Consider the following 27,499-nt stretch of genomic DNA (forward strand, 5'->3'; position numbering starts at 1 on the left):
TGGGCCGACTTTTGTAAAAATGCCATATTAGTTGGTCTGTTTTCTTCTACTACCTCCAGACCTGCTAATTTAATAAAATATTTCATCGCGTGAAGTGGGGCGTGGCCATGAAAGGTGCACAGGGCATTGTGCATTGACTGATTCTGTCACAGGCACCACTGCCCCCCCCACCCCCCACCCTCGATTGCCCCTAATCCAAAAGCAAAAAAAAATAAAAAATACTTGATGAGACTGCCGAATTCCGGAGGTGTATTCGCACTCCTTAATTGACATTGGCTACTCAGGGACTCTGAAAAAAGCTGAAAACCCTTATTCTGCAGTGGTTCTAGTTGTTTTCCTCCTACAGTGTGATATCAGCTCCTCATCGGGTAGCCATGTGAGGGGAGTTCATATCGTGTGACACATGGTGGCAGCATGTAAGGTGGCAGGTCTGTATCTCTCTGATGGCCCAAAAACAGGTCACTTTATGCTTTAAAAAAATATTTTAAAAAAACAATAGAAATATTGATAATAAAACAGTTGCCAGAAATAATCCGTTTTGAGGCTTTTGTCTGTTATTTGTTTTGGGCCAAAACACACCCTTAAATATGTGGTATGCTGTTAGTGGACTCATTGTCTGTTTTGTTAGGTTCATGGAACACAGTTTTGATGCTTGCCAGAAGAATAACTTTACAGTTTTACAAACTCACAGGGCAGCTTTCAGGTTGAATGTCTACTTTTAAAGCTGTGACAACAATTTGAACTATGTTGGACACCGAGATTAGGGGAAACACATAACAATTTAACTTGGTAAAACATTTTTGTTGTTGAGTTTAATTTATATTTACAGTATAGATTAAATCGGAAACCCTGACATTTTGTTTTGTTTTCACACAGGTGAAGTCTGCCATAAATCCTACACACAGTTTTCAAACCTTTGTCGTCATAAGCGTATGCATGCTGATTGCAGAACTCAAATCAAGTGCAAAGACTGTGGACAGATGTTCAGCACTACATCATCCCTTAACAAACATAGAAGGTTTTGTGAGGGAAAGAACCATTTTGCTGCAGGAGGACTTTTTGGCCAAAGTATTTCGCTTCATGGAACGCCCGCCATGGATAAATCTTCTATGGTGAACATGAATCATGGAAACATGGGGCTTGCTGACTATTTTGGTGCTAATAGGCATCCAGCTGGTCTTACCTTTCCAACAGCCCCTGGATTTTCCTTTAGCTTTCCAGGCCTTTTCCCTTCGAGTCTGTACCACAGGCCATCCTTGATATCTACTAGTTCACCTATCAAAGGTCTTGCAAGCACAGAACATTCTCATAAAAGCCAAACTTCCAATGTGACACATCCCCAGATCCTGCCAGCTTCCCAAGACATTTTGAAGGCACTAAGTAATAAGGACTCTTCAGGTGAATGCACGTTAACAGAATCTCAACATGAACGAACTCCTGAAGAAAAAAGACCCAATGAAAAAAACAGTGAACAATCTGAGAGCAGTGATATTGATGATGTCAGTACCCCAAGTGGTAGTGATCTGGAAACTACATCTGGCTCAGATCTGGAAAGTGACAATGAGAGTGAAAAGGAGAGATTTAAAGAAAAATTTAAATTGTCAACTAACAAACTGAGTCCTTTGCGTCAGTTAGCATCATTAAATAATAGGAAGGAATACAACAATAATTTAGCCTTTTCTCCATCGATAGAAGAGCAGTCGGCAGTGTCAGGGGCTGTAAATGACTCCATAAAAGCCATTGCTTCTATTGCTGAAAAATATTTTGGTTCAACAGGACTTGTGGGTCTGCAAGACAAGAAAGTTGGTGCTCTACCTTACCCATCAATGTTTCCCCTTCCCTTTTTCCCGGCATTCTCTCAGTCCATGTACCCTTTTCCAGAAAGAGACTTGAGGCCGGTCCCTTTAAAAATGGAGCCTAAGTCACCTGGTGAAGAAAATAAAATCAAAAAAGTGAGTTCAGACTCTCCATTTGATCTCACAACAAAACGTAAAGATGAAAAGACTATTTCGCCAGTAACTTCAAAGCCAACAACTCCATTAGCCTCAAATCAAGAGCAACCTCTAGATCTAAGTATGGGCAGCAGAAGTAGGGCCAGTGAAGTGAAACAGCCTGAACCCCGGAAAAATCATGTGTTTGGTGAAAAAAAAGAAGTCGACCATGAGCAAAGGAAAGCATCTGATGCATCGTTACAGCATGCCAGGCCCACCCCGTTCTTTATGGATCCCATTTACAGGTAACATATTCACCAAACATGAGCAGATTCCTGTGAGAAGTTTTGTTCCTCTGATTAAGATAAATGACTAGATTAACTTGCATTTCCTTCATAATTTGACTTATTTATTTCTCTTATGTTGTGTAGCACTGCATGTCACAATGTAGGTTATTCAGAGCACCTTGTCAAGCAATCAAGTATACTTTGGCATATTGGCTATGTATAATTGATGTAGCAGTGAAGATACCTACAATTCTATAATTTATGACAAGAAATAGTGCTTCCTGGGGAGAGGAAGCATTTGTTGATGCCTATGGTTGGCGTAGCGAAGTGAAACCCAAATCAGAATGTAGGTAGTGGAGTAATAGACTGTTTTTCAATGCAGGTTTTTTGACTGACAATAGGGTGGATCTGTTAGCGCGTCAGACCTTAATAAGTAAACTTACATGGGGACGCGAATAGGTCGATGAACCTTTTGACTCGTTTAAGAAGTTCTTACCATAGCTCCAGTGCATAATAATGAATACGCAATAATCATTAGTAATCAATAAAACAATTATCATTGGGGTCAGCAAATGTAACACACCATGACCTTTCAGCCATGAATTACACAACTATAGTAAAAGTTTAAGTTTATTTCCCTCATATTAACAATACTAAAGTCATGTAGATTAATCTCAAAATCAAATGAAACACACATAAAAAGAATACTGATTGTCCGAAGCGGCGAAATAAACGCAGTCTAACCAAAGCTTGAATCACGACGCATTCTAGAGCTACAGTGCACATCAAATGCAAAATCAGTTGCAATAGAGCTATAATATACATAGAATTCAGCAAGATAACTCGTCAAACATTTGTCCCAGTAATTCGTCAGTCGATTTGAGTGCTCGCAACTAACGTAAGATTAGCATCAGCATGTTGGGCTTCATGCAAAACAGTTTAGAGAACAAATTTAGAAAAACATCTAGCTATGGATCTAAGTAAACAGCGCAGTTAGTACCTAGAAAGAAAAGGTATAAAATGTATAACACTCACATTCCGTCATATCTACCTATCCACGGTACGGGTCAGCAAACAGAATCAGACTTCGTCCTCAGGTCATCAAATGATCAGCAAAGCATCAGGCTCTCAGTCAGAGAGTATGAGCCCAATGACAGAATGAATCTCGAAGCTCTCCTAAAATCTCTTCTCTCAAAATCAGTTATTCTAAAACCTAAAATCTGAATAACTCTCCTCTGTCGCGTTGTTATATCAAAGTCACCTAAACTATCCTCTAATTCCCTATTGGTCCGTTAATCATACGTTTATACTCTACCCAATAATATTTCTATACCAAATCTATGAATTCTAATATTTCACTCTTCTCATGAAGTTGATTGGTACACTTTATGATGTCCTCATCATCCGGCTCCTCAGGTAACAATATTGTTGCATCTTCAGCTCCAGTCAGTGGCTTCATTGTTCTTTACCTGGGAAAGTACATCTCACTCACATTACACACAAATTGTTACTATAGCAGGAACATCATCTCCTGTTAGTCGGTTCTCAAGAAAAGCTTATGTTAAGCACTTTTAACAAGACAATGGACATTTCACATTTTAGTTCACTAGGTCAGCATTTTCTATTAATCACTAAGAAATACAACTTCTGCATGAGGCCTGGCAAACGTAGGCCAAGACACTTGCTAAGTTAAGGCCTACAATTAATAAAACTAGAGCATATTTCATAACCCTTAATATGACATACTACTACATTAATCTAGTACATTTCCAACATTTCATAAGTATTAATCATCAATTAGTATATTTTGTGAACACTGGTGGCCATTCTCGAAGGTCACATTTTCAAACGCATGCATTATTTTTCTCTACGTTATTCATTTTCTATATAATTCATTATTCAAATTACATAAACACTTATTAATAATTTCTAATTAAAATACCTGCTCTAGCAGGTCCACCTACTCCTTTTGTGTTGTAGCTCAGCAGTCAGATGCTTGTTTGAAAATCAAACATTACCTTTCAAGGGAATTGTGAAAGACCTATGATTAGGTAAGCCCTTCGATATGGACTGAGAACATTTTTGAGCTTTCAGTTCTGTCCTCCAAGTGACCTATGTAATTTAGCTACTTAAAACTTTGATTAGTAGTTGATTGGTTCTTCTGGTGGTATCCTGGGCCCATGCTCCAGGATGCTTTGGGTATCTTTCAAGGCACTTAAAACGTAATGCCATTCTTTAAACCTGATCTTATGTGACCTTGTGTTTTTTTAGAGTAGAACACCATAAATCCCCATGATGGTGACTTTGTGGAAGCCGGTTGGAGTATTAGTTTGGGGAAACCAGTGTAGACTATGCTGCCATGGTCCAGGTATGCTATGACCAAGAACTCAGCATGGGATCTGTATGATCTACTGAGGATTTGCATCCCTAAATATATACGTCTTTTTTTCTTTAATAACTTCAAAACTAATGAAGGGATTTACACTGAATTTTAAAAAGTACTCTTTCTGGTCCAACATCTAGCTTTCTGCCAAATCGGTGTAATTCTGTCCAGTGCTTTTGGCTGTAGTCATGTCTGAAATCCCTTTTAGGAAAACGTGTTTTTGACCCCCCCCCCTTTTTTTTTTCCTTAAAGTTACTCCACGCTTGATAGATCACTCAAAAACTTGAAATCTGCAACAGTGAATTGATACAAAGCAATGACTTCTTACCTGCACGTTTCAGTCAAAGACTTTCTTATGAGTCCCATGGGAAAGGCTTAAGCTGAAATGTGTTTGGCGGTGGCGGTTGCTTGGAGCCATCACTTCTATTAAATCATATTTTAAGGGCCACCAGAGCCTATCCCAGACCACTGTTGCAAGGAGCTGGAGGATATTGGGATCCCTCTTTTGTCTTTGTTGTTTGCTTGCATGTGTGTGTGTATGTATGTGTGTGTGTGTGTATATGTCTGTATGTGTATATATATATATATATATATATATATATATATATATATATTATATAAAAAAATCTCTCAGTTCAGTGTCTTGCACTGGTCCCCTTGTTGTCAGGCACTGTGGCGCTTTTCAAACATTTCCCTCGTGGTGGTGTGCTACTCCTGCAGCAGGACCTGCAGCTGAAACGTATGTTTATTTGCATTCAGAGTCATCAGTATAAATGCACCCTGCACGTTTTGGCGCCCCTGGACCTTGATCACGTGATATGTACATGATCACGTGCTATATATATTTATGTATAAGTTGAGATGGGCATGCCGCTTTGCATGGAAAATACCCTTTTTGGAAGGTTGGTGCCAATTATTGACTGATAAATGTTCACTTATCTATATTATAAGTTGCTTTCATAGTATCAAGAAGATTGACTTCAAGTTTGTTTTAAGATGTTAAGAAGAATCAAGACAGACTTCTTCATAAGGGTTAGGTTCGCTTGGTACACTATGAACACAGTAATTAGAGGTGCTTAGAAAATACTTAATACCCAAGATAATATTTTGTTATACATTGTTAATGAACTTTAATAAACATGTTTTTATAATTTCAATGTGTTTCTGAAATGCATCACCAAAGCTATTTCCTCCTATAACATTCTTTTTGCCACACCACATCATATCTTATCAATGTTTATTCTTTTAATGAAATCGAATAAATATGTTCTTTTCCAATGAAAATGTTTTGTGGTAGTTAGTTACTACTTATCTCCGGAATAATCACTTTCTGTACACTTTGAGCAACTGAAGCTAAATAATTCCTAAAATTGAGGATACCCATGTAACCTTTCCTAATTTAGCTCAGGGTTTTACTTTAGAGACCCACATAGTTTAGCCTCACCTACTGTTGGAAAAAAACGTGTGTTTTTGATAACATATTCTGAATTGCATTTGTTCTGTTTTAACAACAATAACTCTAATATCCCAATATAGATAGATTCTTAGCCAGCCATAAAATACTGTGGCAGATGAAATCTTATCAATTAAGCACATATACTTTGCAAAAATTGCCCCAACTTCTGGACTATTAATTGAAATTTGTGAAAATGAAATTGGGCAATTTCACAAGTCTCAAATACTGCAGTTTGTATGCTTCATATATGGCTGGTATTGAATGTCTGTATCCAGAACTTATCGGTGATGAGATGAGCTTTTTTTAATCATTTGGGGGCCATGATGAAATGTGTATCCTTTAAAGCATCATTACTTAAACCTTGACTAATCATACTGTTTATAACCGTAAAGCTTAAGCCGAAATCCATATGGAAGCTTCACTTTGGTGTATATATCTGTGTAGTTTTCAAGTGCATTGCCTCTTGGAGTGTTCACTGATGGGATAGGATATCCAAACTATTACAAATGGATCTGTTCTCACGGTGTTATATGAGCATCAGCTTTTTTTGCTTTACATTACCTCGCTCCCATTCCATGAACAAGTAAATAGGTTTGTAGAAGAGCACACCTAGTGAAAAAAATGCTTCAATTTGCAATAATGTTAGACATTTTAATTAGTTTTGCTGGTGAAATGTAGTTGGAAATGTCTGTTTTTTTTTTTTAATGGCAGCAGATTGCATTCCCCTTGATAGTGATTTAGCCCTTACTTTAACTTAGCTCTTTGGGCAATATCTAGAATGGTAAAACGGGTACAAGTGTAAATGTGTTGATGCGACGACCATTAATCGTATTCTTCCATTTTAATAGCATTTTTGGTAATTCAGTTTTTGAACTAGATATTAATAGATAATAATTACAACTAATGTAAGTGAAACTATTTCAAGTTTTGTATGGGCCAAAATAAACAAGAGAGACAATAAATAGTATGTGCAAAACATTTATCTGCAATAGCCATTCAAGTTGGTTCTAGTATTAATTGCATTATACGCAGTGCTTAATTTGTAAATAAACATGTGCCGGATTCCCAAAGCCCTCCTCTTAAGCTCTTGCTGCTGTAATTAAATGTGCGAACACCTAATACTGAGGCAGCATAATCCTGAAGCCATCTTGGGCCTCTTTAATCCATTTACCACCACTCCCTGCCCCTTCAGCTCACTCTTGAACCTTTCTGCTTTCTCCCTTTGTGACGCTTTTTCGTTTTACTCTTCCTCTGTCTTTCCCATGTGGGTCTTTTGCTCGCAGTAAATGCTTGAGGCAGAAAAATAAGTGCCGGCCCTCAAAAATAAGTTTCTGGTGCTCCGCACCAGAAACAACAGGCACAAATTAAGCACTGATTAAACGTTGAATGTCATATTTGTAACAATATTTTAGATTACATGCTTGGGAGCAAATTCGTGTTGTGCTGATGATTGTTCTTTACTTCTTTCAGCTAATATTTATTATGTATGGTGTGCCTCTTCATTTATTTCAAGCTTTAAAATGAAGCTTTCATGACTTTGCATGGATAACTATCCTCTAATTAACTGAATATCTTTAATTCACTGAAATAAAGTTTGTTTTTACTTACTTCAGGGTAGAGAAGAGAAAACTAGGTGACCCGCTAGAACTTCTAAAGGAAAAATACTTACGACCTCCACCAGGATTTTTGTTTCATCCACAAGTGAGTATTTATATTGGTATTTCTAAGTGCCTTGTTAACGTCACTGTTAACACACTATAAAAAACAGTCTGGTACAGTTTGTGTATTACATTTTATTTTACATACTTGCATACATAAAAGGCAGTGGTTGAACAACACGTCCTAATATTGTTGATGAGAAAAGCTTTAGCATTAATCTGTAATGAGTTAATGCTTGTCTATGTATGGGAGTCCACAATTGCCAGACTTACCAGTCACACTAAACTTGTTTCAGGACACATAATAAAATAAAAAAATAGACCAAAGTCGGCTTTCAAACGCACTTAATAAGCTAAGTGATAAAATAACTTTGGCTCCAGTAACATCAATATCAAAGAACTAAGTATCAATCCAAGAATAGTTCTGTATATTATGGGTATAGTAGTACATTTCCTTAATGGAACCATTGTGCCTGGATGTGCACCTTGCCTATATGCACCCAAATATGCAGACACATATTCTTATATTACATACCTTTGGGCCTTTATTGCAGAAAATGCGGTATTTAAGTCTACTTGATGCAATGGTCGTGCACAATGGGGTTGGGTTCAGGGATTGTAGGTTTGAATGCTGTATATGATATGTAAAAACCCAGAAACCTCCTTAAAAAATGTTAAAGTGAAGTTATGGTTAGCTTTACTCATAGCACTGTAATTTTTGTGTATAAAAATCTCAAAAATTCACTTGGAAAACCACATTTGAACACATTAATTAAAAAAACTCGTCATGTTATTGTTAGCTTCACAACCCATAACTCCCACAAGAGCCATGTAAACTGTAACTCTGACTCCACATGCTTTTCTAATGACTTCATCCTTGATAGCACAGATGAACTTGCAAATGTAAACTATTTTACAGATGTGAATAAATATCACATTGCCCTTAACACTATGCAACAGTACATTGTGCATGTAGTATTATTTATTGGCTTGAATACATGATTGTTTAATCATGTTGTGCTTTTAGGTGTTATTAACTATTGGTATAAATATGGTGAGGGCCACCTACATCAGGTGTGCAGGGGGTTTGGCTGGAAGGCCAGGCCTGGTGCCAGGCCCAGCACCCATCCCGCTCCTCAGGGCCTCAAAGGTTCACTGTGCAGAGTCTTGACCTAACTGCTACACTAAAAGATTTTTGCTTGCTCTCTGGAGCAAATATGAAAATTTCTGAGCAACAAATTGTCGATCATAACTTATGTGGGGAAATACATTGGATGGAATACCAACTTATATGTATGTAAAACTCTTATAAGAGTGTGTAATTGTTCTGAAAAGAGTTTAATATGTGAATTGGATTTTTTATGTGGCTAATATAGCCAAATAATACTAGTTTTAGGGAGGTCAATCATCTTAACTGCATGCCTTATCAGCTGCCAGTAGACTCATATTTGTGTTTGGTGAATTCTGTGTTTGGCTTCTTATGGATGTTTGTCTGCAGGAGCCAACATTAGTGCAATTCAGTAATACTGGTAAAGGGAGCTCACATCTAACAACCTGTGAGCTTGCATGCTGTTCTGTTCAATAAGAAGCACCCATGCCTATCTCGAAGGGAATAATATCTTTAGTGGCTTACATAATAATGTTAGCAGAGAAACTATGGGAAAACACTATACAGTCTGTAATAGTTCTGTAACCTATAGAATTTTTTCTTTATTTATCTAGTTACCTTCATTAGCACTTACTAAACCATTAAAATTAATCTGTGAACTTCTAGTATGTGTCTGAGGTAAGGAGCAATAACTATATTAAACAAGTGGAAAGTAAAATCTAGCTGTAGTAAGTTTCATAAAGTACGATGTTAACATAAAGGTAATTCTCTACTACAGTGGTTCCCACCCTTTTCATTTCTGTGGACCCCCACCTTATTATTGGAACCCGGGGAACCCTCACTGAGTCCTTCCTGAAAGCCTGGGACCTAATCTGTTAATATTATTTAACTTTCCAAGCTGTCGCGGACCCCCTGAGGAGGCTTTGCAGACCCCAGGGGTCCACGGACCACAAGTTGGGAACCAGTGCTCTACTACATCAATGTACCTTGACCTTTGAGAAAACCATGCTAATAAAATTACCACCAAAGAATAGTTTATTGTGAGACTATTCTTTTGAGCTTTATATTCTCAAATGCATGATAAATATTATTTTGGTGGCTTCTTTTGACCAGTTGAGATCGTTGTTATTGTCATGTAAAAAATTACAGCAAAGATAAAGTCCAAAGGAAAATATGTTCATTGCCCCCTACTGCCTCCTTATATCTACTACTGTAATATTGCAAGCAGAAACAACATGACACTCGCCCGTCTTTCCTAAAATTTAGCGGGCATATAACCAATTACATAAATGTATCATTGTTTACAAACAGTGCAAACCCCACATTTAACCAGCTTGATTTATGTCCCTGTTTACTCTTATTATATATATATCCAAGAATACATTTTCAAATGAAGGAGATCAATATAATAGCAAACGATCCATGCTAAAATCGGGGCTTTATACACATAGGCTTGCTATTCAGAAAAGTTATTGAAAATAATTAACTTACGGCTGGTGTAGCCCCATGGATTATTTTCTCTGGTGACATCACTAGAGAACAATTTATTCTCTACATTAGGACTAGTAGAGGAAATGGAAAAGGTTCACCCTGGTCACTAGCTGAGGCTCTGCATACCAAATCCGCCCAGCTCTTTGCTTTGATAAATGGTCAGTGAAAAGAAGGTTATAGCCAATACCAAAAGCAATGAGCCCTCCTCATTAGAAAATATGCCAAAGACAACCATCGTCTTAGCTCTTTCTGTTTGTGTCCGAGTTTTTTTTTAAATAGATTTAGGTGACCCATTTAAAAAGGGCTGTTTATCCCCACATGGAGCGCAACTACTATAGTTCACGTTCTAAAATACTACTACTGCTCGGTTCTGCAAAGGCTATAACAATTCAACTGTACGCCTTTCAAGAATCCAGCTATATTCCAAGGGATTGACTATGGGGATTTCATCCAATAATGGAACAGAAAGTACACTGTTTGACACCCATGTGACCGACCCGGTCATTAGTCCAATGGTACCTCTCTGCCCTGTTGGTGCTCTTAGATCTTTTGGCAGTATGTGATACACATGCACACATACTGTTACCATGCATTTCAGAATTTATGGGTTGTTAAACAAGGCGCTATGATTAGATTCTGTTTGTCACTACCTTTTTCATCTGGCAGACAAAGTTAAGAATCTGAGAGGCTAGAAAGAGGAACTATGAAGAAAAACTTTGAACTTGGTTGTAGCACCCAAGACTTTGATAGTACATTTTTGAAGAGTATCATTCATATTTTGTATGAACCCCAAAGGGACACTATAATAATGCCCATGCAGTAGGTTTACTCTCCTATTAACAAAGACTTTACCTCTCAATGAATTTCATTGTGTATTGCACTCTCAAATGTTCTGAAAAGAGAGCACATGGCAATTTAATCTGTGGGGGTTACACTGACTATCTGTGCAGGCAAGAATGCAATTTAGGTGCTGACTCCAATTCTGGCATCTTTGTATGCTTTTGTACAATTTTAAATAAAATATCAACTTAACCTCCAGGGGTCCTCAAGAGTTTTACAATCATACCGTACAATGTTGTGAATGACCTACTTCCCACCGCCCCCCAACCTGAAAGAAGTTTTATGTAGCAATGTATTTTTAAATACTGTGGAAAAGGCCACCTGGAGTAATTCAGGGGATTTACACCATTCTTCCTTCTAGGAAATTGATTAAAGCATTATTTTTCTAACCTGATTATAGTCTGTAGCCCAAGTAACTCGTATAAGCTCTGATTGTGTCAAACAGCAATATAGATGATGACAATGAAGGATTTTGTTATTTCAAGAGGAATGTGTGACTTTGGCGGGTGGGGTGAATAAATCAAACACACATGGCCTACAGAAAAGACTGTCTAGAGATTAAATCTGGCATTTTCTAGTGTAGCGTTTTAGAGTTACAGCTGGGCTGCAAACCAAAAACATAAACCAGTAATGTTCATTGAAACTTAACACACTGCCTTTCCATTTGCTATAAAGAGAGAAACTGGCATTTTTGGGGAAGTTCAGTCCCTACAACAAAAGTAAGACTGTTACATTTGTGAGTGTTACAGAGGCAATGGCAGAAAGAATCTTGATATCCTTTGGTTTGTCATTTCCCCCAAGATGGCCTGACATGTACATTTGGGTTCCCACATCCTTGCTTCCAAATTAAGGTTTCCTGCAAACAGACTGTGTCATATACTAATGTGTAGCTTGGCACATCTTCCAATCATGTGGCACAAATCTGTTTGCATTTCAAAGCCTACACAATAAGAGTGTAATGGCCGAGACAGTTATCCACTGCCATTCCTCTGAACCAGTGGCAGACGGAAAGAATTTAGAGTTACAACCTCATTCTAATTAGCTTAATGTGGGTAAACGAAGATGGGAAGAGCATTTACTCACTCGTCTGGCCAACTGAGTTCATTGAGAATGGGGAGGGAAAGTAAACTTGCTTTGTGGACAAAACACGATTTATTACATTGATGATCAGGTGCAGGTAAATGGTTCCAAGGATACTTCTAAAAGTACATTTGGTATAAATCCAGAAATGCACTCAATTAAGATGAAATTTACATTTTGTTTTCTGCAACTACTGTCTGGTTTATAAACAGGTCAGATTGCATTGGCCTTTTTAAAATGTGTAATTGTTCATGTATTTAATGGTCTATATGCTCTATGATTCAGAGGATGTTTCTAGTAAGTCTTTTATGTTACTTTGTTTATTGGTTTTTGTAGCACATTGTGTAACTAATCACTTCGTGTTATTTGCAGAGTGCATGCTAATGGAACTTTATCTGTTGTAAGATGTGAAACATACTGTGTGTCGATAGTTCACGATGCAATATCACCAGACTTCATAACATATGTAACATTTATCATCTTTAATTTTGGTCCTTGTACAGAAGTTTGCTTTCCTTTAAGATATACGCACCATTATTTATCAATATGGAGAGTCCTGGATTGACAACATTTATAGACCTATTTTAAGATTTGTCAGATTCATTTGGTTCACGTTTGTGATGGCTTGATATCCAAATGTGCCTCTCCAAGTTAGACCTAAAAACTGTTTGTTTCATCATTTGGGAATGACACTTTAGGGGGTCGATTTATCCTAAATCTTATTTTTCATTTTGTTGCACCAGCAAGTTACCTCCATTCCCTTTAAACCACCAGGTGTACCATTGAATAGAAAGATGCCAAGAATAATAAATTGCATACTAAGGGGCTGCAACTACATGTGAGATTAATAAGGCCAAGTGAGTTATTGGGCTTTCGTAAGATAAGGAAACAGCATCAGGGCACCAACCGATGCGGGCACCAAATTAGAAAAGCTGACTTAACATCTCATTAACGTGTGTCAGTGGATAGGGAGCAATCCAGTCTTGCTCACTGCGTAATAATTGCACTTCTTCTCCCAGCCTTTATTGGCTCTTTGCTTCTGTTTCTTCTTGGTGACATCATTAGGATGTAAGCTCTCTAGGCCCAATTCTCAAAACTTATTTATGCATGTACACGTTTGCGCCTGTGGATTGAAAAGTATATATTTGAATCGGAATATGCCAAAAAAGTCTACATTCTATGTTGGAATGAAGGACCTCCTCTGTCTTGGAACTCTCCCCAAAGAATCCATGTTCTGTAGGGTTTGAGTAGGAGAGACAAGAATTCATTCCTTTATAGCGCTTCCCCCAATGCTTTTACGATTGCATGGGGGACCGGGTTCCAATACAAACCACAATGCCTCAGAGTTGTATAATAAGAGGATCTCTGAAGGAACTGTTCTATGACAAAAACTATGGAGCTTCTGGAAAGTGGGTCTTGTTTTGGGTCGGAGAAGACATGGTCTTCGGTGAGGTCTAGAGGACTGATGTCTGTTTCTAGAAACCAGAGGACTGATGCCTTGGACCTAGAATCAAAGTTGTGCTTGTGAATCTGGGGGTGACCTACCTTTTACGTGTAAGAATAACAGATTTAATAGGAATCTAGAGACTGAGAGTAGAGAACAAAGACCAATGGAGCCTTGATATATAGGTTATTACTCTTGACTGCAATAAAGATTTCCCCAAACTCCAATTTGAAAAACCAGTCCTGTTCAACTGGTTCCAATTCGAATGTGTTGCACACCACCACACCAGACTGCCACTCAGTTATGTTTTGACTTGTCTTCACCTATTCGTGTACATGTTGTGAAATCTCTCCTGATGACGGTGATTTATTTGAACTGTTCTACTATTTCTAGTGCATTCCCTACCTTAAAGATATTAACATTATGCAATATTCAGTTGAATAGGGCTCTGTTTAAAGAGTATTAAGCCATTGACAGAAATTTAATGTACTTTTAATTCTGTTTCCAGTTCCATTTGCCAGATCAAAGAACATGGGTAAGTTTCCCATTTATATTTGACTTGTGCATGATTTAGATATATCATTGTAATGGCATCCTTGGACATGTCACGCTTTACAACGTTTTTTTCATGTTTCTGGTGCTTTTTTCATTCACATGTGTTCGAATTAAGTATTGTTTTTAACCGTCCCCAATGGGAGAAAAGTAATTGATTTAAAATGGCAAACAAATGTGTGAAGCATTCACCTGTGGTTCATTGGGCTGCTTCATATTATAAAAAACAAATTAACATTGGAGGTCATAGGTTCAAATCAGCATAGCTAACTTGTTTATGCATTCCTGCAGTCATCTGACAGCTGCAAATATGTATAAAGTGCATAGATATTCCTAATATAGTTCTGTGTGATCTATATGTACAGCTATTATCGTTATTGTATGATCTTCCAGAGTTTCAGCATCGCTTTGCTTGATTTGCTTCAGTATCATTCTCGATTTGTCAAAATAACACAAGCAATCCCGTACAAAAACAAGCATTTGCAATGCAATGGGTCTCGCATTACATCTGGTTAGAGCTATTAGCGTTGCAAACTCCTAACTGGACTTTTCTTGCCACATTAAATGCAACAAAAAAAAAAAAGAGCGTGATCGCGCTGCGAAATAAAGAGAAAAAGTAGTCCAGAACCCGTGCGGAAAACATGGAGCCTCCTATGTTTCCAGTAGTTTACCTGTGCTCTCAAACACCGGAAAAGGCATGACGTATGCATGCCTTTCATGAATGAAAACAAGCTGATTTTAAAAGGCAAGCCCACAAACCAATGAAAGTGACAGATGTAATATGGGTGGGGTTAAAATCCTCTTAAAGAGAGATTAGAAGAGGGACGGAGCACTTTGTGCTCGCCCCTAAATATCTGTGAAAATGTGATCCATTGTTAAAAACACTGGGTATATTTAAAACCTTAAGACGGTAATGTTTGAGCTGCAATGAAAGGTATATTTTCTGGGTAATGTTCAGTGATGGGTTTCAGATGCTATCAAACGTAGGTGCCAGAGCAGAACTGCATGGTTAAAATATAACAGTATCTTATAGTAATTAGTCTACGTTTTTTTTTTTTTAATAGCACTGATTCCAGCAAATGTTTGCACACCCCATTTTCTACTTAGAACGTTTTAATAATTTAACTTTCTTACTCTCAAAAGGAAACACTGAACACTGTTTCTCACACGATCAATTTGTATTGCTGTGGTCACATTTTGTAGTGTTCAGTTTTCACTTGCTCATTTCATGATATTCAAAGCTTCTGATAATGCTGAGCCGCTTCCAAGTTAAAGGAATCTCATTAAAGTAAATTTCACAATCTTATTGAGTTAATATTTTTTTCCTTACTTAAATTCATAGTGGTAGAGGGATATCCTTCCTGTTTGGAGATCCATTTCAGTTTGGGAGGGCTCTCAGTGCTGTAAAGGGAGCTGCAACTAGAGTAGGATTCGCCTCATTATCCCATGCAGAGGGAGTTTTCTCCCTGTGAAATAGAGCCATTCTGCCTTTTCCCTGCTCATGTGGCGGACACAGACAGAGAAAATGGGTGACCGTTGACCCATCTTCAATAGTACAGAATGCGTCTTACTCTATATGACCCAGCGTTCCTTTAATGGATGAACCTCGGGGTAGGGGTTATCATTGGTGAACCCATCAGATGCTATGTTGATAGTGAGCTCCATGTTTGGTAGACCAGGAGGACCACTGGTTTACAGCATTTCTCCCATTCCACCAAACCCTAAGTGTGGCCCTCCATATATTACAAAGTAGTCCTTAATTGATGCCCCCAATATACACGAAATGAGTGCTGTCTACTTACTTTCGTATTCTACTTTTTTTTTAGAAATCCAGTTGTGGGTTCTCTAAGCATGAACCATGTGCTTCAGAGAAGATGCAGTTAGATTTTAGTAACTGGCCCATACACCTATTTTGTATTGAACCAGGTAAAAATATATTCCTTGTTGCCTTGCAAATTTTTTATTCATTACACCTGGTTTATTCAGAAATATTAGCAACTATAAATCGGAGCGTGACACTAATATTGCATCCCAACATCTTGCTTGAACTTCAGCCAGTACATATAAAAAAAATCATCAATTTGATCTGTGACTTTGAGAAATTTTTTTTGTATAGTTTACATAATTTCCACTCAGTCTATGAAGTACAGGAAATCTGGTATTATCTTAACAGGCTTCACATTTACCCAGTCAAAATAACTTCTCTTGATTCAGTGTCTCAAGTTGTTGCTTTCTGTGCATTCATTTAACACCAAAAAGTCCAATACAAGAAATTATAAATGTAGTTTAAGGCCTAAAACGCAGGGCTTTATGTGGTGAAGCCAGACTTCTGTGTCAGAAGATCAAAGGGTAGTAAACTCTATATAAGCTGTGCCTGTAGACCATGCTATACCACATATACTCTTAGTCTCAGGTGTGACGAATGCTCAAACAGTGTTTCAACTAATACACTCTTAAGGTTAGTAATCATATCTAAGTAAAAATGGCAAAAAAGCGTAACTAAAATTGGTCTGTGCAGCCCCATGATGGCTGGCAAGAGTAATCATAATGCAAAACATGTTGACTTAAATAAAAAAAATTAAAAAACATCACTACACCAAATCCTGAATTAAAGAATAGTTTTCCTCCAGACTGTCTATATCAGTCAATTTAAAAACGGCATCCTTTAAACACCATATTTACAAAACTGGATATTAACTTTGGAATAAAAGTGGACCTATCCTTTTATGTTTTGTATACTTCTGTAAATCAAACTTGTACCTACCTAGGGCCTTGTTACAAGTGCACAAAGTACGTCACCTGGGAGAATTCATGGTGGTCATTGACTCACACCTATCCTAACTCAAATGAAAAGATGAAAAACAAATAATTTTCTGTTACAAGTAGAAACAGTAAATGATGCAATATGTGCTGGAAATGTTAAACCGTATAGCGCCTCCACTTGATTGCATTGTGTATGTCTACAAAATCACGAGTTGGGTTTCACCATTTTCAGAGGCCTGAATGGGCAGATTGATGCAAAATAGTGTAGGCACTTTTCCCCTTCTAATCAGAAAGCCAGGTTCTGAGTTCAAGGCATCCATTGATACCTTCCAGGGCAGTGATCTTTACTTAATTCAAGTGAAGTAGTCAGCCCGTCATGCTTGATAGCAGTGGTTTGTAGTAGAAACGCCCAGAACTGGAAACAAGTTGGTCAGGCGACATGAAGTGATTTGGAAACCATAATGCAGTGTATGTTTTATATCCTCATACCTGCTCAAGGATACGCAAACTTGAGGCACATCGCACATCGTGGTCCTTCTTGGTAATTTGTAGACCTATGGATCAAAAGGTGGGATAGTGTCCAGCAGTTTGATGTGAATCTAATTGAGAAAGTTCCTCAAGGAATACTTAATTAAAACATTGCTCTTTCATTATGGAAAGTCAGTTGGGAATTGGGTTTCCGTTATTACAGCCAAGTACACCTGGTATTCAGTTTCTGTAAAAATGAAAAACTAACATTTTACATCTTACGGTGGGTTAAAAAAATTGAGAAAATGCAAAAACTCACTGATTGATTTTTTTAATACTACGAAGAACACACAAGACTTCTTGGCTGCTCTCACTAAGGATGTGTTCCCACGCCTCCTGGTAATGCCTTGTTTCGGGGGTAAAAATTCAGATACGTATGTTGTTGTATATGCCTTCCATTGGAGCCTGTGAATAACTGACCTACTCTGGTTATTCACTGCCGTGATGTAACAACAGTGGTTATCTCAAGTTAGTAACCACTTTTGTGACCGCACACGAGAAGCACTCTCTTTCTTTGTTCTGGTGTCTAACCGGGGTCTCCGGAGATGAGAACATGACAGCAGAATGGTGGTTGGTGGTCCCGCCTGTCTTCTCCCGCCTCTCAACAGACCTGAAGGAGATGGGAGAATGTGGGCGGTGCTGTTCTTGTGCCAGTTGCCTTCTCCTCTTGCGCATGTCTGCAGAGAGCGTTAGGAGAAATTAAGCCACGCTGGTAGTGGCTCTCACAGAGCCACTTTTAGTGCGGTACAGACTTTCTACTCAGAATGTGATAGTGTATAGTGCAGCTTTTGGGCTGGGCGTGGGCAGGACTGCGCAGAGGGCGTTTCACAGGAGGCCTGGTATTTTTGTTGACCAGTTTTCTTAAGGGGGGCAGTTGGTTAGATATATTCATAGGGTGCTGTGGGTGTTTTTTTCAGTTTATGAGGGGTTGGTTGGTTGTGCGGAGGTTGGAGGGGTGGCTGGGAGGTCAATGTTTTTTTTGTTTTTGCTTTCTTTTTAGTCCATGTTATTCATGGTTCCCCAGATACGCCCTGGCATTTATGTTGGAATCTGGGGCAGATGATTTTTGGAGTGAGGGGGTGCAGTTTGGGTAACTGGACAACGAGGGTGTTAATCTCGGGGATCTGAGTGGCATCATAGACAATGTGAAGTTTTCTTTTTTTTTTTTGTCTATTTGGTTTATTCAGAATCCTTCAGTTAATAACATCCCCGTTATTCACATTGAGTCATCTATAATTCTATATGTAATAGTTGAGGCTGTGTAAAAAGCGTGATTTGTCAAATAACATTTTTTCTTAAATTACAAGCTCTACAATTAAGTCCCTCGCATTTCAGTGTCAAAAAAGTTATTTTTTCAGGAAAATCAGTCATTTTGGTGAATCTCTTATGGAGCGTTTATTAAACAGTCTAGTGTCTGAGCCACCAGGCACTTTAATAGATGACAGTGCCCATTTACTATCAATTAATCTGGCTGTTTTTGTTTTTTATGCCTGTGTAGTTAAATGGCTGATATGTACTGAATAACAAATCAAGATATAGGACTGCCTCATAGTTGCTGATATCCTCCCATCTGAAATGTTTATCCATGCTCCTTTTACCCGAGTATGGTAATGTCTACATTTTTGTGGCAGGGCTTGGGAATTGTGACTTCAGAGTGGCTTGCGTCAGGGTAAGGTTAATGGCCGCAGAGGGACCAGGAGGGGTGAAACTGTTTCTGTGTACAGACATCTGGCTGCAGATAACATCGACAACTGTTACATATGTAAATGGCCGTTACTGCTCTGGTGAAATACTGTCTTTGTGTGATCGGAGATTAGCGCAAGATGGGAGGAAATTGTCATCTGTTCTTCCCATGAAAAGAAATAGACAAATTGTTGACTGAACTGCTGCATGCACAAAATAAATCACAGAAGCTACGATTTGTTATAGTTGTACTTTGTAGCAAGATGGTAAATACATATTTTAGACGGGCTCTCAAAGAAACTGGCAACCTAGATTTAATTTCCATGGCATGCAAATATGTTTAGTTTTCGGGAATTCACAGAAAAAAAAAAGAGCTGGCGGTGGAGCCTTCTCGAACATCATTCCCAAAACATGGATGACCTGCGGTTACACACAAAAGCCTCCACTTCACGAATTCTACTAGAAGCCAAAGGCGTGGCTTTTCGAGTAGACCCATTAGGCTCTAGATTTGGTTAGACTCACATCTGTTCAGCATCGGGATACCCTCCCGGGTGATAGTGCGCTCTGCAAATCTGCATAACATAGCAGCCTCAGGACTGCACGTACAAAACTATTTAAATCATGGATTCCGTGTATCCAGATCTCCTTCATCTACACTTAACCATATGGATTTTTTGCAGAAGTGTATTTAATGAGAATTTGTGCCTATAACATCTTTGCAGTTGCTGGTGGGCAAAGTGACATCCGCTTCAAGAGAATGTGGACCATTTTACCGCCAACCCTTAATCCAATTTATTTTATGACATAGAACTTGGTGTACGATGTCCATTACAAATGCTCGTCAGTACCCACAAAGTTGCAACTTTTTGGGTGTTCACACTTGTCTGAACCTGCCGACTCCTTGGAACACCGATGTGTGCTACCTCTGCCCCATAATTTAGTACTATGAATAATCTGCAGGTATTGTGATTTTTCAAAGTACTAAGCATCATTTTCAAATAGTGATGCCTCATTCTCTTCCCTTAAGCCCTCTTAGCTGGACCTGAGCCCACAGAAATTTATGAATCAGACTTTGTGATGAAGTGTCTTCGATAAGCGCTTATGTCAACACCTCAGTCTTTCACCTAAGATACACTGGTAGACAATAGATTTTATCATGTGGGCCAAAGTACCCTCTACCATTCATTATGTAGTTATTGCAAGTCACTGAGGTGTCCTGTCACCATATAGAGAAATGATGCAGCCAAGTATGTTAATGAGGAAGCTGCAGCTTGAAATTAAATGCACCAATAAGCAAATATTAACATTTTGTAAGAAAAAAATAAAAAATCCTAAGTAGTTTAAAGTAAGTCTCTTGGCTGTGTTTGAGTACGTGGTAGTACTCAGATATACTCCTGTGGTTTTCTGATTAACTCTAGCTGTGCAAAATATAAAGGTACTGCCTAAAGTTTCTTCTTCTGCCAATGTTTTCTTCACGTGGGGGTATCTCAAAAAAGTGGATTTTGCCTTTCACTGTTTAAACCTCAAGTGTTTTACACTTTCTGTTGGCTCCGGCAAGCTTTGTGGTATCACAACTCAACTGTAATAAAGTTGAAAAGCTAAACCATTGTGTCTTATTACATTAGAGTAGACAGTAATAACGAAAATAGTTAGGACTTATTACATGTATTGCTGGGTTCCTTGTGTCACATAATTATCTTGAATATAGGAGGGTTCAAGGGTTGAGCCTCACTCTCCGTGTGAAGTCAATATGCTGAGAGAAGTGTGAATTATTTGACTGTGCTTGTGCCTTCTGTGTTTATAAAAGCAAAAATATCAATCTTGTCACTTAGTCTGAAATAATGTCTCATGCTACTAACACAGCGCTTAAGTAGTTTAATGCATACAGGTACAATTACGTTTTTTTCTAACTTCACCTGTGTTTTGGTTGAGCCCTTGCTTACAACAGTTGTGAATCCACAGGGGACTGAAAAGAGATCCAATTAGAAAAAAAGATTTTAATTAAATGTAATCACCTAACGCACAGGATGCTTTGCACCATACCCCAGAGATCCCCCTCTGCCATTTATTGCTGTTTAATACAAATATTTGCCGTATGTCATAGGTCTTAAATACGTATCTGCCGTACTCGCAAAAGTATAGAGATGGTGTTCAAAACACATTCTACCGCGTGGAGACCAAGGCAAGCATTGCAGAATGCCTGCTCTTGATATTCCACTAAAGGGAGGAAATATAGGAGATATATACACGCACACATATATAATCTACCTCTTTCCCCCTCTTTCTCCTTCTCCCCACACCAGTTTGAGAACCCACACAGCTAGATTGTCAAAAGTTGATTACTGCAGTGGTCAGCAAAGTACACTTACAGCTCCATACACTGAAAAAAGTGTGGCTCCTTCAAACTGCTCACTGGTCGATGGCACACCAGGCGTCCCAAAATCCTTAAATGTATGTTACAAAGGCTAGAGAATGAGGCTACTACAAAGCACTTGGGTATGGACAAACCGAGTCATGGAAACGTGCCCTGAGAATACACACCCACCCATCTGTGGAGTCAAACATCAAATTGAAGACTATGGGCCTCATTATAAATTCGGCAGATGGAAAAGCCCGTCCGCCGAAGTCACGCGGTAAGGTCACCCACCGCCAGTGCGGTGACCTTACCGCAGCCTCTATTAAGAGTTTCCCGCTGGCCCAGCGGGAAACAGCCCACAACATGGACGGTGGTGCATAATTGAGCCGGCGGAAATGTTGTGGTGGTAGGGTGCAACAGCACTTATGCAGACAGTGAAAAGCGCGATGGGGGCCCCTGCACTGCCCATATACTCGGCATGGCAGTGCAGGGGCCCTCACCCCTTCTCTGCCAGCTTTTACATGGCAGAGCAACCGCCATGCAAAAGCTGGTGGAGAGGGGACTCGTAATCCCAGGGCAGCGTTGCAAGCAGCACTGACCTGGCAGATTAGGACCGCCAGTCCCTCCAGTGGCGGGAAACTGGTGGTGCTGGCGGTCCGACCGTGGCTGAACTACCACTGTCATAATGTGGTGGTCTGACGGCCGCCAAAGCGGTCGGACTACGGCTTTGGCAGTGGTCAAACTGCCACTGTGGCCCCGGTGGTCAGAAGCCCACCCTGGTTGTAATAAGGGCCTATGTGCTTTAGGTATAAAACCTGCTGTAACAGTAATAATGTGCCAAACTTGTTCCACCACAATGTGCTGTAGAGCAGCCTCCTTTCAGCCACCGGATCTGATTACTTTTTTGTGCGCATATATTTATTTTATGATCACTAATACTTGGAGGCTTTTTGGAGCTGTCTGACTCTCTGGTTCAAATTTTATCCAACATGACTGCAAGCATACGATATAAAAGAGCAAGGCTACAAGCCATGATTTAACTTGTTTGTGGGAAGGGTGATGGTGTGACCATGTTTTATAGGGAATACAATACTCTCTAAAGTATGTTAAAAGGATATTTGCAAGCCACCCCGGAGTTCCATGTCCTTATAAAGGAACTAGGGCTTTGGCCTCGCTTCTCCACATGGTCACAGAACTCTTTGGCGATTTGCAATATCCTTAATCAATGTCAGGAGGTATTTTATCTCATTTCTGATTACTAGAAGGCAGCACCTGTGGACCACAGATTAAATCAAGCTGTTTTATTGTGAAGAGATGCATATTTTTTTGCAGTCTGCCTTCAACATCAGATGATAGAGGTGACATGCATTCAACCTTCAACATCAGATGGTTAAGATGCCGCCAGTAATGTTCATTCTCTATCTTCAGGCACATAATATGTAATGTGTGCCATATGCTCTATCTGGGCTTGAAGTGGCTTTGCTCACGCACATATTTGGTACACCAGATCAAAGACAGGGAAAGATCGTGGGCAGTCCAGAGGCATAGGGCCTGATTTCGAGTTTGGGCTACTCCGTCTCAAACGTGATGGATATCCTGTCTGCAGTATTAAAATCTCCATAGACAATAATTGGATTCTAATACAGCGGATGGGATATCTGTCACATCTGTGATACAGCAACCCCCTCCGTCAAACTCTAAATCAGGCCCATAGACCTTGGATGGCACTGAACCATTGTATGAGGACAGAACCCAACTCTTAATGTTTCGAAAATAGACTCACTCAGGGTGATCTTTGAATGACAGTCATTATCACCAATGGCAGCAACTGATGAATACTGGATTGTGACCTGAACCCTGCATTTGGATGGAGTCTAACATCTCTCAGTCTTCAGCCACTTTGATATACTACTTAAGTGGCTCAATGGCAGAAAAGCGACATGCTGACCTTTATAAAACTAGTTGATATGTTAATTATTTTTTATAAAATCTGACCTTTTGTCAGTTATGAAAAAAGTCAAGTCAACTAGAATTGTATTTCTCTGCTCAGGTTGTAGTTTATATTCTGCCTGAATTTTTAACCACACCACCTTTTTTAAGTACTGTTTCCATTGTGGCAAGCACCATTTCCAGATAGAACTTGATTATCCGTTTGCTGGAAAGTTATCTAATCTATTCCTTGCAAGAATTGGGCAGCGTTTGTTAAGAAACAGGCCGGTTTGGGAGACTGCATATCTCTCATATTTAGACTGGATTTTTCTGGTAGTACTAACTTAGTTTGAACAAAAACATTTTTCTTGTAGCAGCTACATCTTTAACACAATGGGCAACTCGGTCACGTTTCCCATGTCCGTGGGTCACTTGCTATAGACCAACTTTTCTTCTTTGCATTCTGGGACTGTCTTGCTAATATCATTATAAAACTTGGACCACAAGCTCAAAATGCCAAGCAAAAACCTGGCCTGGAGCAGCTTGTCTCTTATAGACTTAGGAAAATGGCCAGCTGTGGATGGAGTGTAGGTGAAGACGTATAGAGACTGGTAAACAGAAACCGGGCAGATTGACACATAGTCAGTGTTTCACCGCCCACGTAACATACACTTACAATGCACACATTTGTAATTTCAGCCTAGTGGGGAATTATGGATTTATTTTTTATTTTTTCTCATTATCCCAGAATCGTAGTTCTCATGTTCTCATTTGGTCAAGTTCTGGGATTAGAACCCACGTTTCAGTCTTCTTAAAGTAGGAAATGAATTCACTATACCGTGTGCTTAACTTCAGCTGGTAATTTCCCAGCGGTACTCCTATTTGGGGACTGGCACTTAGTTTTCCTCATCAGACTTTGACCCAGGACAAAAGAGTGAACAACACACAAGGAGAAAAGGAGGAAGAAGAGAAAGGTGGAAAATCAGTGAAAAAGAAAGTAATCGGGAATGGAAAAGAACCGGAGTGGGGAAAAGGGAATGGGGGTGTCTGGTGATGGGTGGAAGAAGCATGAGGTGGAATCAAGACTAAGCTACAATGGCATACAGAAATCCAAACAGTCAGCAACACCCCCCGGTTTATGTGCAAAACTTTGGGCACCGGCACTTACTCTTTCACAAATTAAGCACCGACTGTACCACATCCCCTCCACAGCTAGTGGCATCCATGGTGAAGGTTATACAGTTTCAGATACTGTGAGTAGGATTTGGGTCACAGTCTTGAAAGGTTTCCCACAAATTGTGTTTATGGCAAAGACATGGCCTTTTCTGACACCTATAAGGGGGAAGGAGACCTTTTTAAAACATTAGAATTCTTGACAATGCAGAGTTATCGGAAACAGTCGGAATTACAGTGATTTCATAATGTTTGATAATGAAACGGACATGGCAATTACGTGTTCATAAACGAAGCCTGTTTCCTACGCCTATATATATTTCAGCTCATTTCCATACATTTACTCTATCTTAACCTCATGTCACTTATAATCAGCCCCCGGGTCACAGGTCATTTTTCATTCTGCCAGCTCTTTCTCACCTTAGTGAAAATAACCTAAATTATTTCTTGCCGAGCGTAATTAAACGGGTGGGACGCGATAGACATTATATCGCACGCATTTTAAGAACGTATTTTTTAAAAATAAGTACGGGTCGCGGTAGAGTAAAAAAAAAAAATTGTAATGGCTTCGCGAATCGGGGGTAATGGCGGGCGCTGTCTGCCGGGACCGCATTACCTGTTATCCGAGCACCATCATCATTACACAGCTCTGCCTGTGATCAGTACATGCCAGCACCCTTCATATTGATAAATGTGCTGTCGCCCCGCATCTGTGGGGAATGTTGTAGTAGCTGAGTGATGAAGAAGCCAGGCCGCCAGTCTGCGGCCCCGGCCGCTTCCCAAGGCCTTCGCATTTGTCGCCTGACAAGTAAATGTTTCTTGACTTCACTGCGACATATATTTTTTTTCTCAGTTGCTGATAAAGGACGCTTGGCAAATTGGCAATGGGACCCCGTGCGTTGCAATTTGTAGATCGCATTAAGAGACGGAGCATGAAATTAGAGGGCAGTCTACAGGTTACACGAAAAACAAAGGTTACCCCAACAAAGCGTGGGCTTTTGGAGAAACGAGCTAGGGTGTAAAACATAAACAAACATGAAACATGCTATTTCGACTGACGAGCAAGCTCTGTTGGCAATGTGCTATGCTTCGTCTGGACCGCGTAATCGAAAATATTTTTCAGTATACCTCTGTCTTCTGTCTTTCATCATCAGAATTATTATTTCGTTGAATCTTTATTTGTCTTTTTTTTTTTTACTTAGCGCTTTATACCACATTTTTGCCATGTCTAAACAGTGCAGCGTGCATGTGTTTGTATCGTCTAATTTGACGGTATTCAAATTATTTATCTGAGCAGAATGGTAATCCGTGTTGACTTTGTAAGGTACAAACTGGCGTTTCTACCTGTTAAATGATCTGACGTCGTCGAAACAAATATCCTCGTGTTTCGAACACCAGAGCAAGCCTACATTTTGTAACTACAGGATACCATATAGTCTAACATTAAGGAATTTCTCCAAAAATTATTGTGAAATAAAATGCCATTGCTCAACTCTGCTACCGATCAGGTTGTAACCAAATGTCTTTTAAACAAAAAAACAATGAATGATAGGCATAAGTGCATTCCGCATATTGCCCGCTTTCTTGTCAGAAAAGCAGGCAGCCCAGTGGAGATCTGCAGTCAGCATAAACTTGAAGGATGTGGAAATGCTCGGCGTCGACGTGTTTAGCCTAGGTGACGTGCTAACTACAGGCTTATATTTTTTATTTTTCTATGCTTTGCATGTTAGATTCTGACAGGCATCAACGGCGTTTTGTTAAAAAAAAAAAAAAAAAATCTGCTTGTCAGTAAAATTGATATGTGCCAAATGTATTTGGGACATGCTGAATGTATGTAGCAAATTCTGAATATTCTTCTGATATACTGATTTTATTTACAATATGTAGAACATAATGTGGCATACCATTACTTCATCTCAGACAGGGACCGACTACTTCAACCCCCCCACCCACTTTTAGTAAATTTACTTTTAACCCTTTTTGATAGTTATATTAACTCTTCAGCTTACATTTTTATTGTCCATTACCCGATGAGGTCCCGGCTGTGTAATTTTTTATTTTATTTTATTTAATGCGTTTTTATATAGCGCGGACTTTACCCGAAGGTGTCAGAGCGCTTCACAATAGACAAAGTAAAGATACAAGAGGAGAGGAATTACAAGTGAGCCTGATACAAACGCAAACGTTACATTACATGAGGCAATGCGAAAGGAGAAAGTGACGTGTGCAGGTTACAAGAGCAAATAAAGTACGAGTAGAGGAAAAAAAAAAGAAAAAAAATAGCAATAAATGGTAGACACTCAAAACACTAAAACAATAGTTACGTTACATGAGGCAGTGGAGGCCGTTGTGCATGTATCAAAAGCAAACAAGATAAAAGAGGTAACAAATGATACGTTGTAAAAGGAAAGGTGCCGTGTGCATGATACAAAAGAGTACAAAATACAGGTAGAGGTATAAAACTGCACTAAATGGCAGACACTCAAAACACAAAAACACCCTGGGAAGGCACTTCTATAGGCATGGAGAACAGAATTTCCTATAATGGAAGGACTTCCTTCAGAAAATAGAGGGCTTTAATTAAATTTGGAAGTGTCTTTGAAGGAGGAGAGCTTTGAGGTCAGTTTTGAAGGCCTGGGAAGAGGTGGTGGTCCGAAGCTGAGGCGGAAGTGAGTTCCAGATTCTCACCGCGTTGCCTGAAAAGGATTGGGCCATCGATCTTTCCTTCTTGAAAATGGGAGGTTCAAGCAATAACTTTTCTGCTTTACGTGATGGTCTGGAGCCCCCAGAGAGTTTCAGTTTATTCACCAGGTAGCGAGGGGAGGAGGAGTGCAAGG

General features: G+C 39.2%; 1 protein-coding gene across 5 annotated transcripts in view; it reads left to right on the forward strand.

The window, feature by feature from the left end:
- The window catches only part of MECOM (MDS1 and EVI1 complex locus), a 1,802,619-nt gene that overhangs the window by 1,739,656 nt on the left and 35,464 nt on the right, over positions 1–27,499 (forward strand). For all 5 annotated transcript variants that reach the window (XM_069213205.1, XM_069213204.1, XM_069213206.1 and 2 more), the window contains 3 exons: positions 877–2,236; positions 7,671–7,758; positions 14,187–14,213. In XM_069213205.1, coding sequence (XP_069069306.1) covers positions 877–2,236; positions 7,671–7,758; positions 14,187–14,213 — 1,475 coding nt within the window. The remainder of the gene's footprint in view (positions 1–876; positions 2,237–7,670; positions 7,759–14,186; positions 14,214–27,499) is intronic.

Source organism: Pleurodeles waltl, chromosome 11 (assembly GCF_031143425.1).
Source record: "Pleurodeles waltl isolate 20211129_DDA chromosome 11, aPleWal1.hap1.20221129, whole genome shotgun sequence".
NCBI lineage: Eukaryota > Metazoa > Chordata > Amphibia > Caudata > Salamandridae > Pleurodeles > Pleurodeles waltl.